We start from the raw sequence: 11,029 nt of genomic DNA, 5'->3' as shown, positions 1-11,029 counted from the left end.
GCAGGCTAGGCCTGCCGGCGGGGACGCTGTATCCGTGGGTCCTGCCCACTGTGCGGTGCGAATTAGGAACTGAACCCAGGCCCACCGAAGGGCAGACGAGTCTCAGACGCGGGAATCCCGCCAACTGGGCACCAACCGAGAACCTCTTTGAAAAGTTCTCTTCCCTTACCCCCACGAGACCCTTCTGTCATTCAGACTCACACCAAAACCCATCATTCTCCATATCACATACTGAAAATGATTTTATTTTATCCATTTACATTTAACTTGATATAAACTTGTTCGGAAAAGTCAAATAATATGCTTTATATTAGCTCAAACATTTATTAAGAAAACCAAATTCCATAAATAAGCACAGACAATAAGTTAAAACATATCACAAATTGACCAGTATGTAACAAGAATGCTTTATCTACACAAAACATCCTATTTCACATGTTTGTTCATTCTTCGAAAGCGCTTCTGTTCTCTGGGTTTGGATTTGACCAGCACATGCAGAAAGAGCTGATTGCGTTTCTCTGTACAAAGTTGCAGGGTTGTAGATGCCTGAGTGCACCCTTCGGCAGCCGGCAGGGGCCAGGGCAGTGGCCGAGGGGCACGAGGAACGACTGGACGACCACAAAACAACCAAGGGCACAGAGCAGCGCGAGGAGAGAGAAACGGAAAACAGGAAGCAAACAAACCCCAGTCCTGAAGGATCCAGAAAAAAAGACGTGGCTTTTGCTTTTACAAAAGGAAAATTTTCTTACATGTTTCTTTTACTCTTTCTCATAAACACATTTATCAAAATGGGTAAGATCACCTCTTCATCACATGACTGCTTTAGTCTACTCCAGCCACCCAATCCACTGACATGTTCCTCCTGAGAAGCCTTCCCTCAAAACACTCACATAGTTGTACTTAAGAAAATAAAAGTAAGATGAAACAAAAACGTTCTCTTGCAAGCCAGTACACGGCTGCAGGTATGTGACTGGATGGACAAGGCAAGGAACGGATAGTGGGAGAAAAAAGAAAGGAGATCGGTGCAAGAATACAGGGATAAATCAAATTGTAATCAGTTAGGCCCTCAGATGAGGCGGTTAGATGCTTGTCCTCCTTTTAGACAAAAATCCTAACATTGTGCTGTCCCTTGAACACGTCCGTGTGTCACCTAGGTGCACTGTGTATGAGTGTGCGCGCGCGCGTGTGTAGTGTCTGAAAGTGAGCGAGAGTGCGGGTGTGTGTGTGTTTCTGCCCACAAACCAGTCCATTGGTGTCTGATTTCAGATCCTGAGTCTACTCCCTGCTAAGTAAAATGGCGGGAAGGATGCTTTCGGCAGGGCGCGGGAGGGGGGGCCGTGAGGAGCGGGGCAAGAAGGGACCGGGGGCGAGGCGCGGGGCGAGGGGGCCGCAGGCGTCGTGGGGAAGTTGTGGGTGGGAATGCCGCCAGTCGGAAGGCCAGGCGGAGGGCGCGAGCACGGCGAGTGCGAGCCGGGAGGCGGCGGGGCGCGGGGAGGCGCGGGGCCGGACGCTCGGACTGGGCGGAGGGAGGGGCCAGGTGAGGCGGGTGGGGCGCGGCGGGGAGGGCGCGGGGAGCGGAATCAGGCGGGAGGGAGGCCTCGCGGGCCGAGGCTTGGGGTCAGCCCGGGAGAGAGGAGGACGGAGGGAAGGAAGGGCCGGACGAGACGTGGTGGAGGCCGGGCGGGGAGGGAGCAGGGCGCCGGGGCTGGGGCCGCGGCGGGAGAGCGGGGCAGGGCGCCCGGGCGAGGGCCGGGACAGGGAGCGGGGGGCCCGGGGGCGCGCCGCCGGGGCCTCGGGGCGGACCGGGGGGCGGTGCCGGGGGCGGAGCGGGCCGGGCGCGGCGGCATTAAGTGAAGCTCATGGAGACTGTGTGCTCTAGCGCCTTGCGGCGGAGGGAGGCGATGCTCGTGCCCCGCCACACGTCGCTGCTGTCCGGGGAGCTGCAGAGCTGGGGCGAGCCGGAGACGTTGCTGGGGCCGGGGAGGGAGGCGGGCACCATGCCGGGGAAGGCGGGCTGGTAGAGGTGCGACTGCAGCCCCGCGCCATTGGAGCCCGCCAAGCTGTTGGACAGGCCCATGGAGTTGGGCGGCGGCCCGGCCGCCAGGCTGCACTGGGACAGCGACTGCGCCATGGCTTGCTGCCTGCCCAGCGCCGGCGGCAGCGGCAGCTGCGACACGCCCGGCATGGCGGCCGCCGCCCAGCGGGTGTCGTTGGCATGGAAAGAGCACAGGCTGTCGCCCATGGCGGCGGCGGCGGCGGCGGCAGCCGACGGGAACTGGGGCAGGCCTGGCGTGGGCAGCAGCGTGCCCGGCGCGCGGAACACGTTGGTGGTCTTCTTGCGCTTCTTCCACTTAGCGCGCCGGTTCTGGAACCAGACCTGGAGTGGACGGGGGTGGGGAGACACACAGGGCGCTGTTAGCCCGCGGGCCGGCCAGGAGCGTCGGCGGCCCGAGCCCGAGAAACCCGCAGCGGGTCCACCCCCTCGGCCCCAGGCCGAACACGTGCCATCGGCCCGGCGCGCCCCCACACGCAGCCGGGGACCCTGGTTCTCCACCAGCCCTAGGCAACCGGCGCCCCGGGTCTCCACCGGGCGCCAACTCCAGGAGTCCTGAGTGACCGTGCCGGGAGCACTTACACGCGGTGCAGACGGACACCACACGCAGTATTCACCACGCCCCTGCGCGCCGGCACATTCTGCGAGCCGCTGAGACGCACTGGTCTGCAGGCAGGCATGTTGTCAAACCTGGACCCACAGGTGTACAAATGAAGATAAACATGTATACCCGTGTGGCCTAATAGCGTGCCATTAACAATGATGGGGTATAGAATTTTCAGAAATGCTGGAAATTTGGAAATTGATGAAGAGCTGTGGATGACAAAGCCGGTTTCAAAATCGAAAGACAAAAGAAAACCCCTAACGCCATGGATGACGGAGCCTCGGAGAGCTTAACATAGTGATCCATGTGGCAAAGCAAGCGCCACTGAGCTACGGTGTAATTTGGGTCACCACAGTGACTTCTGATTCGTAGCGACTGGTACTACTGCCACAAGTCCGTGCCTCCGGCTCAAGCCCCTCTAAGGGTACCTTTATCTGGGTTGTGCAGGTGTGCTGGAACCTGCTGCTAGAGCCCTAAGCCTCAGGGCTTTCAAATCTATTATTTCCAAGAATTTACTGAGGATCCCAAATAACAAGGCCTCCAGTTCCCTCAACCCCACCCTCACCCCACCTCATTTCATCTATAAATTTCATCTATAAAAGCAAATTTTCTGACTACTACAAACCAAAGGAAGTCAAGTTTAAAGCTCACACTATCTATGAATCAAATTTAATTTTGCTCAGACAGACCCAGATGTCTTTTTAAAGGAGATGTGCTTGATAAAATATACTCCAAATGAAAATAATCTTCCTATTAGTTTTTTCTTAACAGTGGACCCTGGAAGTTCAGACTTTGTAAGACAAATTTGCCTGTCAATGTCAAATTCACTACCACAGGGGAAGGAAAGGTTCTTCCCATAATACATCAAGTAAACTGCCTGACCAAGAAAACTTCCCCTCACCCCATGTTTAAATTTGATATTTTTTTAAGCCAGACTGTCCATTTGGCAGGCTTACAGTTCAACACATAGTCAGCTGGAGGTTTACTATGCATAAATATAAATGATGTGGGACACAGCTTAGGTACTGATTGAATTTTCTCATAATTTAGTTTGGTCAATGCAACTTGACCACTGTAAGGCCATGCCTTAATCCCAACGCTTTAGTGTTTATTCTGCAAACTAAAGGATCACAAGTATGGGAGTACCTGACCCCCTTTCCCAGTAAACCAGTTTACACACCCAAGCAAGTGGAGCTACACTCTCCATTACCAACATGAACAGCCCTGCAATCCAGCATTTTCAGCCTTTGGGCTGGCCCTGGCTTTTCTGCCATGCATCATCACCCACCACGTCCTCTCTTTCTGGTTTCTACCTCAGCTTCCATGTCTTTGCCTACTGGAGTGTCCAGATTGGGTGAAGATGCAGGGTCCTTCCCCTGTTGAAGCCCCTTGAGCTAGTGGCACAGTGGATTAAACGAGGCAGCAGGGCCCTAGATAGAGACTGGGATCAGTGCGGCAGCAGGCCGAGGATTGAGCTGTTAGTGGAGAGTAACCCACGGGAGCCCAGGAAAGCACCTCGAGGAGACCGACTGCCACAGGTCACTTTGCATTATCCATCCTAGGCTGGACCAGGTGGAGCCCTAGACAGGATGGTGTCTGTGACCAAAATGGTCCCCATACCTCACATTCTGCACCCAGACATATTTTGAAAGGTATCTATAGATTAAAGACCGGTTCCCAGCACCCTGCAAATGTCAGTGACTTCTGAAATGTCTGACTGTTTGCGGTGGGCATGGTGTGGAGAGTGGGGAAAGAAACAGAAGAAAGAGGGGAGGAATTGCCCAGAAGAATCTCAGTAGAAAATATGCCTGCCAGAAAGATTTCTGAATCTCAGGCACAAGCGGAAAAGAACAGCTGTTGAAGAACTAAATATTGTAGAAATAATCGAAAAATTGTGCTCAATTATGTTTGAGGGTTAGTAGTCAAATGATGGCTACAAAATTTTTTATGTTTCATGGCTTACTGGGATTGGGGGGAAAAAATCTGCATGGGGTCTGAGCACCTCCGTTCCAAGCTATGATGCATATGTTTTTAAAATGTGAATGTTTCCACTTGAAAACTAGAGCATGACGGATTAAAATGCAGGTAAAACCTAAGGGAGATTTTGAGAATGCACAGATGACAACTCCAGGAAATATATTAACCGCAGCCACAGCCAACTTTGTACTCAGTTTGAAATGCAGCTCTTCTCAGAAGATGCTTAATACAACAGTGAGAATCTAATGGAGGTTGGAATTTAAAAATCCACTTTCATGATATCTGCTGTTACAGTAATATAGACATACTGTAAATGTATTTTAAAATATATAGCCCATTTAATTCCCCACCTATAAATGGCTCAGAAATAGAGAAAGAGGGGAGAAAGAGAGAATATTACTTTCTCCCCCCCTCAAAGCAAACGCTTTATGAAGATCTCATTGGAATCCAGCAAATGATTAATGTGAAGATTTGGGAGGAAATCTGGGGAGCTGTATTAAAGCCTAGATCTCAGGTTCATTTCGATCAGCCAGCCGTGAACTCTGGGCCGAATTCATTACACTTTAATAGTGCTGGGAGAGGAAGAAAATGCAATTTCTCATTCCATTAGAAAACTAGAAAATACTCTCGGCTTGTCCCCCTATTAAGATGTGGCAGGTGACAGGGCCATTCTGGGGGACACGGTCAATGGAATTACAGCACATTATTTTTGTTCGTATAAAATATTGAAAGGCAAGCCTGACTGTGCAGAAGTTATTTCACTGATTTGGTTTTTATGTAAATAAAATATTGAAAGTTAATTAATCCGTGCTAGAGACTAATGATTATGCTTATTATATTGCATTTGATCGCGTAATTTGCATGATTCTCGCATTGCTGCTTAATAAGCCATTCCAGGTTATAAATAATTCTGAAATTGGTTTCTAATAATGGCATGCTATAAAAGGAATGGTTTTATTACACTAGCCAGAAAAGAGGAGTGATATCAGACATGGAATTGGCCTCCATGTGAGTAGAGGTGCTTTAATAAATACTTAAAAGGATGATATATGGCAGATATAGATAAAAATAAGTATATTGGGTCATTTAGTCTAGAATCAAAAAGTATCTTTAAAAACATACAATTGCAATAAATTAAATGTTTAGATCTTTTTTAATCAGTGCAGTGGCCCACATACTGAAAAGAATTTGTGGTAATCTGTTAACTATAAAGAAAACTATGAAGTACTCATCATATAAGAACATAAACCAATTACTACTTAATTTGAATTTGGTCAAGGAGCAAAGATACAGTGAATTGCAAAGTAAATACATTTTACATAAATTATTTTTGCATTACATTACATAATGTTAATCATTTTGAAATGTTAATTAAGAAGGTTATATTGATCTGATTACTTTTTAAACTATGGAACATTATTTTTAAAAATATTGAAATTACCATTCTATTAAATTTTTCCTATCAGCAGCATCAAGCTATTATCTTTGGTTGAACATTATGCTAGAAGAATTAAAGTACTCTGTCTTTATCCTTTTGATTATTCTTTTGTGTACTTGTTAAAAATAACTGTTTCTATTACATAGTTTGTGCTTTATTTCATTTATAACTTTTTATATTAAAAGAATCACTACCATTAACCTTTGGAAGACCTAATAAAGTTTAATAGACCTCCTTTTCTTTTTTCATAAAGTCAGTTGTCCAGTTATATTTTATTTGTGATTCTAAGTTCTATTTTAATTCAAACTAATTACTAGTAAGCCTAGGTTAAGCAATAGCATTTTAGTCCTTAAAAATTATTATGTTTCTCTTGAGTGAAAAAAATTTATGAATTTTGAACTGACAGGATTTTAACAAGCCAGTATTATCATTAACAGTAATGAAAATATTGAAATTGTATATTTCTGTTAAGGTATGAACTCAATTTCAGATTTAAAAGAGGAGCAAGGTTTAAAAAAAGCTTAAGAGCATTAATAATGTACATCTGTACAATGCAATTAATGTGGCTCTGATGCTTAATTTCAATGGCCCATGGTTCAGGGCTTCCAGAGTTCACTAAAGAAACCACCAGATTTACACTGAGTAAAAATGTTAATATAGTGTGTTATACCCTTTATTAACTTGACCACCTTAAGTCCCCAGTGACATTTATTTTCTGTTTAAAACAGAAGGTTAGACAGTCTTTAAAATGCTAAATGAAAACAGAAAAATTCAACACTGTGATTATGAACACTTTTAACTTTTAGATCAAATGTAAAGTAACTGAGACCTTTAAACTTTGATGTTTAAAATTTGTAAAACGGAGATCTTTAAAATTTTTGATACCAGCTAGAGCTGAGATTGACACAGAATAAGGAATAGAAAAGAGCCTGTCGAGGACAGGCTGGAAAGGTTTTCAGCACCCTGGATAGCTCAAGCCTAACCGCCCCTCTTGGAATTTTCACCTCCAGCACCTATCCATAAAACATTTGATATAATGTTTTCATTCTTCTAAAAAGTGGAAAAAACCTGAGATTCATTGGACTTATACTTTTATACCCCAATTTTCAGAAAAGTTACAGGTGTGGTTTGTAAGTTATATATAATTTACAACTTGTAGGGTGGTTGGACGAGAACAAGGGATCAGTAATGATTTTGCTTACTACTGGTCAATCTTTTCTGACCTAAATGTCCTTTCTTCAAATCAGGTAGCTATGCCAGAAAGCCCTTATCCCCCCCACCGCCACCACCCCACACACACTGCCCAAGTTACTTTAGGGGAAACCAGGACTCATAGGCTGTGGGGGATAGCTCCAGCTGCCCCCAGCGCATTGGTAGGCCACCAGATTCGAAGCCTTTATAAGCATCGAAGCTAGAGGGTATTCTGCCTGAGCGCGGCAGGAGTGTGATATGCAGGAAAACGCAGGTGTGGATCTTTTCTGAAAGGCGCCTACTTCGCCTTATTTTCTCCTTTGTCGTGTTTTCTGTATTGTATGATGCATTCTCCCATTTATCCAGACACGACCCAAACTCATTAGGGGGTAATGAAATACTTGTCTATAACGGGAGCTGGAGTGGAATTGCCGGCGGGGGTTAGCCGCCTAGGAGACACGGAAGGTGGGAGACCCGGAGATTTCCTTCTCGGGAGGAAGGAAGAGACCTAACAATCGAATGACGCCAGCTTCGATCTGGAGGAGTTTCTGGGGAAATGCGGTTATACTGGCAGGAGATGGGGGCACTGTCTGCCCATCGATGGGGCCAGTTCGCGGGCAGAGGAGCTAACTTCACCCAGGAAAGCTTAGCCCAGGATCCCTGTAAGGGAAGGAAAGACCCTGCTTCCTTTGCCTAATTCCTCCCACCCCCTCCTTGTCTTCCCTGGCGCCCAAGCCCAGCGTACCTGCACTCGGGACTCGGTCAGCCCGATACGAAGTGCCAGCTCCTCGCGCATGAAGATGTCGGGGTAGTGAGTCTTGGCGAAGCTCCTCTCCAGTTCATTGAGCTGAGCAGGGGTGAAGCGCGTCCGATGGCGCTTTTGCTTCTGTTGGCCCTGCTGCTGACCGGCTTGGCTGGGGTTCGGGCCGCCCTGGGGCCCCGGCTGCTTGTCCGGGTCCTTTGCGCTCACCGCCAGTGAGGCCGGCGTAGAGCCCACTGTGGTGATGTCCTCCCCGGGCAGCAGAGTGGCTCCCTCGACTGGGTCGGAGTTGGGCGCTAGGTCCCCCGGATGGCCCCCGGGGTCAGAGCCCCCTACGCCCAGCCTACACTTCACCGCCTCCCGGTGGCCCAGAAGCTCGGCGGCATCTTTCATACCTGAGGAGGCAAGGGGATGGCGGTCACTACTGCCCTGGCCATTCCAGAAGGGACTGTACGCCCCGCGTGGTCCTTTTCCAGCCCCGTGCTCGGCTCCCTCTGCGCCCACGGTCGCCCTACGAAGCAATCTCCAGGGGTGCTCAGCCTGGGGCCCCAGGATCTGGACTGCCAGGTTGAAAGACCGTCTCCCGGCCTTTTCCCTTCTCTCCGCAGCGGGGTCCCTTAGTAAACAACACATGCTTTCGTCTCTCCCACAATGAAACATTCCTAGTCCCGGCAATGAAACATGCCTCGGAGACCCTTTCATGAACCGTACCCCCTCGGCGTTCTAGGAACTCCAGAGCTTATCCTAGAACCGAGCAGGGGGTGAGGGGAGGTGGGAAGAAAAGAAAGAAAGAAAATTAAACAATTTTCTCCCTTGCTGCCCCACCTGCGCTTAGGCAGCCTGAGAACTCTACCTCCGACCCTCAGCCGATTCCCTCTCCCTTTCGGAAAATGAGTAAGTTTCCAAGCTTTCCACTCCCCGAAATCAAACCAAATCAGCTCCGCCTCCCCCTCAAATCAGAGAAAGTGTTTGGAAAATGGAGTCACATCCATCACCAAAGATTCCCAAACCGGAAACCCAGAGCCCGGTAACCCAGACATCTTTAAGAAAACTCAAGTAAAGTCTCTAGACATAACAGTGAATCAAACTTTAGAGAATTCAACTTTTCTTTCCGGAGATATAAAAGGTTCATTCCTCTCAGCCATTGATTGGCAATGCCGACTCCCTTTGCAGGCCGGATGCCTGCGAGGATGAATCCGGCTTTTCTCCTTTCTCAGTAAGTACACTAAGTAAATTGCTTCTATTGCAGTGGCTTCTCCTTCAAGACTGAGTTTTGCAAATTCAACCATACTTAAACGAGGAGCAGAAAGAGGTATGGGGAAAGAGACAGAGGGGGAAAAAGAGAAGAAAGAAATCTGAAATTAAGGCAAACAGGAGGGGAAAAGAGAGGGGGAAAAAAAAACACACGCCTCCAAACAAATTATCAGGGGTAGATCGCCCCCTTCAAAAAAAAAAAAAAAAGAAACATAATAAGGGGGAGGGAGGAAGTGAAAAAATAAGAAAAACAAAAAGTAACAACATCACCCAACTCCTTTGGATCTACATATTCCATAGATTTTTTTTTAAAGACGACGTTAAATTAAATTAAACTTTAATGCAGCACAATTACTTTTAAAGAAATTAGTCCATTTAGGGCACATTAAGGTAAAATAAGGAACAAATTGACAATTTCCTGCCCGGGCTTCTCCTGGTTGCCCGGGCGAGAGGCGCGCACTCACCTAGCCTGGCGTCCAGGAGGTCGGCGTGAGACAGCATCGCGCACCGCTCCAGGGCGAAAGCTGTTCCCCCCCAAATTTTAGCGGCTTTAAGTTATTTAAAATAGATATAAGCTATAAGCTATACGATATAGATATATATAGATCACCTAAATGAAAGAAAATTCGGTTTGTGGTTAAAAAGGGGGCTTCTTGCATTATAATGTCCTTTAGAGAGACGGGGAGGTGCTTAACAGTTGAATGAACCCGTGAGCAGCTCGGCGAGGGGACCAATCAGGAGGGCAGCCTGCAAATGTCAGCGCCCGGAGAGTCCCCCACTCCGCCCGCCCGCCCGCCCGCGCCCGCCCGAGGAGGCGGCGGCGGCAGCCCGGGCTGCGCTAGCCCCGAGCAGCTGCTAAAGCAGCGGCGGCCGCCTCGGCCTCGCTCTGGGCTTCTGGGCCCGACCTACGGTAGTTTTTCCCTGAGAGTTTCTCCAGGCACACCTTTCCTTCTGGTCCCGCCCAGGTCGCTCCCAAGGCGCAGCTCTGTGTCTCTGCGCTAGGATCTTCCCGGGGGCAGAGGTAGGGCAGGGGACAGAATAGGGCATAACCCCTTGGTGACCCGGGAGTAGCCCTGGCCTGCGCGCTGGGCAACAGTGGCCTGCTGCTGGCGCAGGGCTGACAGTCCGCAGCACAAGGCACCGCGCCCTCCAGATCGCGCCTAGACTTCGCGGCCGCCCAGCAGGCCTGCGCCTACTGTCCAGACGCCCTGGCTGGGACCGCGGGCCTACAGGATCCCATTTTCCGGGCATGGCTAGAGCGCACAACAGTACCCGACTCCCTCCTCCACCCCCGCCCCGCCCCGCCCTCCGCTGCTTCCAGGTCCCGAGGTCTACTTCGTGGACCCGAGCATGGTGTCTTTTTTGCACTTTGCACCTCCTACGCCCGGCTCCAGCTTCTCAGCCAGCCCACGCAGGCATCCTGGCCCACAACCTGCTCCTTCGGTCAAAGTTTCTAAGTTCAGTACGTCTCCCAACTCCGCTTTAGGCTGTAAATAAAATTAAATGCTCTTTATTTTCCTCTCGAATATGTTAAACTACTTGAACAATTTAAAGTGCTTTGCACAAGTGAAGCGAACCATTTCTAATGTTCTGATTTTTCAGAGCCAGCCAACAACAAAGTTTAGATTAGTAATATATTTCTAACCAGAGTAATTTTCAAGATCATTAGGCATTTATGTAATTAGTGCCAAATCTATAAGCTTTTATTACTATTATTAGAGTAAAATCAGTATAAATTTGTACTAATTTACT

General features: G+C 48.6%; 1 protein-coding gene across 1 annotated transcript; it reads right to left on the bottom strand.

The window, feature by feature from the left end:
* On the bottom strand, positions 311-9,946 carry OTP (orthopedia homeobox). The gene is made up of 3 exons (XM_018053816.1): positions 9,742-9,946; positions 8,009-8,418; positions 311-2,377 (listed from the first exon to the last, which is right to left on the bottom strand). The coding sequence occupies exons 1-3, from the start codon at positions 9,776-9,778 to the stop codon at positions 1,847-1,849; spliced, it is 978 nt and encodes a 325-aa protein (XP_017909305.1). The 5' UTR covers positions 9,779-9,946; the 3' UTR covers positions 311-1,846.

The sequence above is a fragment of the Capra hircus genome, chromosome 10 (genome assembly GCF_001704415.2).
Source record: "Capra hircus breed San Clemente chromosome 10, ASM170441v1, whole genome shotgun sequence".
NCBI classification, from domain to species: domain Eukaryota; kingdom Metazoa; phylum Chordata; class Mammalia; order Artiodactyla; family Bovidae; genus Capra; species Capra hircus.
This window is presented reverse-complemented; position numbering and strand designations above follow the sequence as displayed.

Excerpts from the sequence above, each read along its gene's own strand:
- OTP (XM_018053816.1), bottom strand. The coding sequence starts at position 9,778 with ATGCTGTCTCACGCCGACCTCCTGGACGCCAGGCTAG. Across the intron at positions 8,419-9,741 it reads CCTCCTGGACGCCAGGCTAG|GTATGAAAGATGCCGCCGAG; the intron begins GTGAGTGCGCGC and ends TTGCCTCCTCAG. Across the intron at positions 2,378-8,008 it reads TGACCGAGTCCCGAGTGCAG|GTCTGGTTCCAGAACCGGCG; the intron begins GTACGCTGGGCT and ends CGTCCACTCCAG.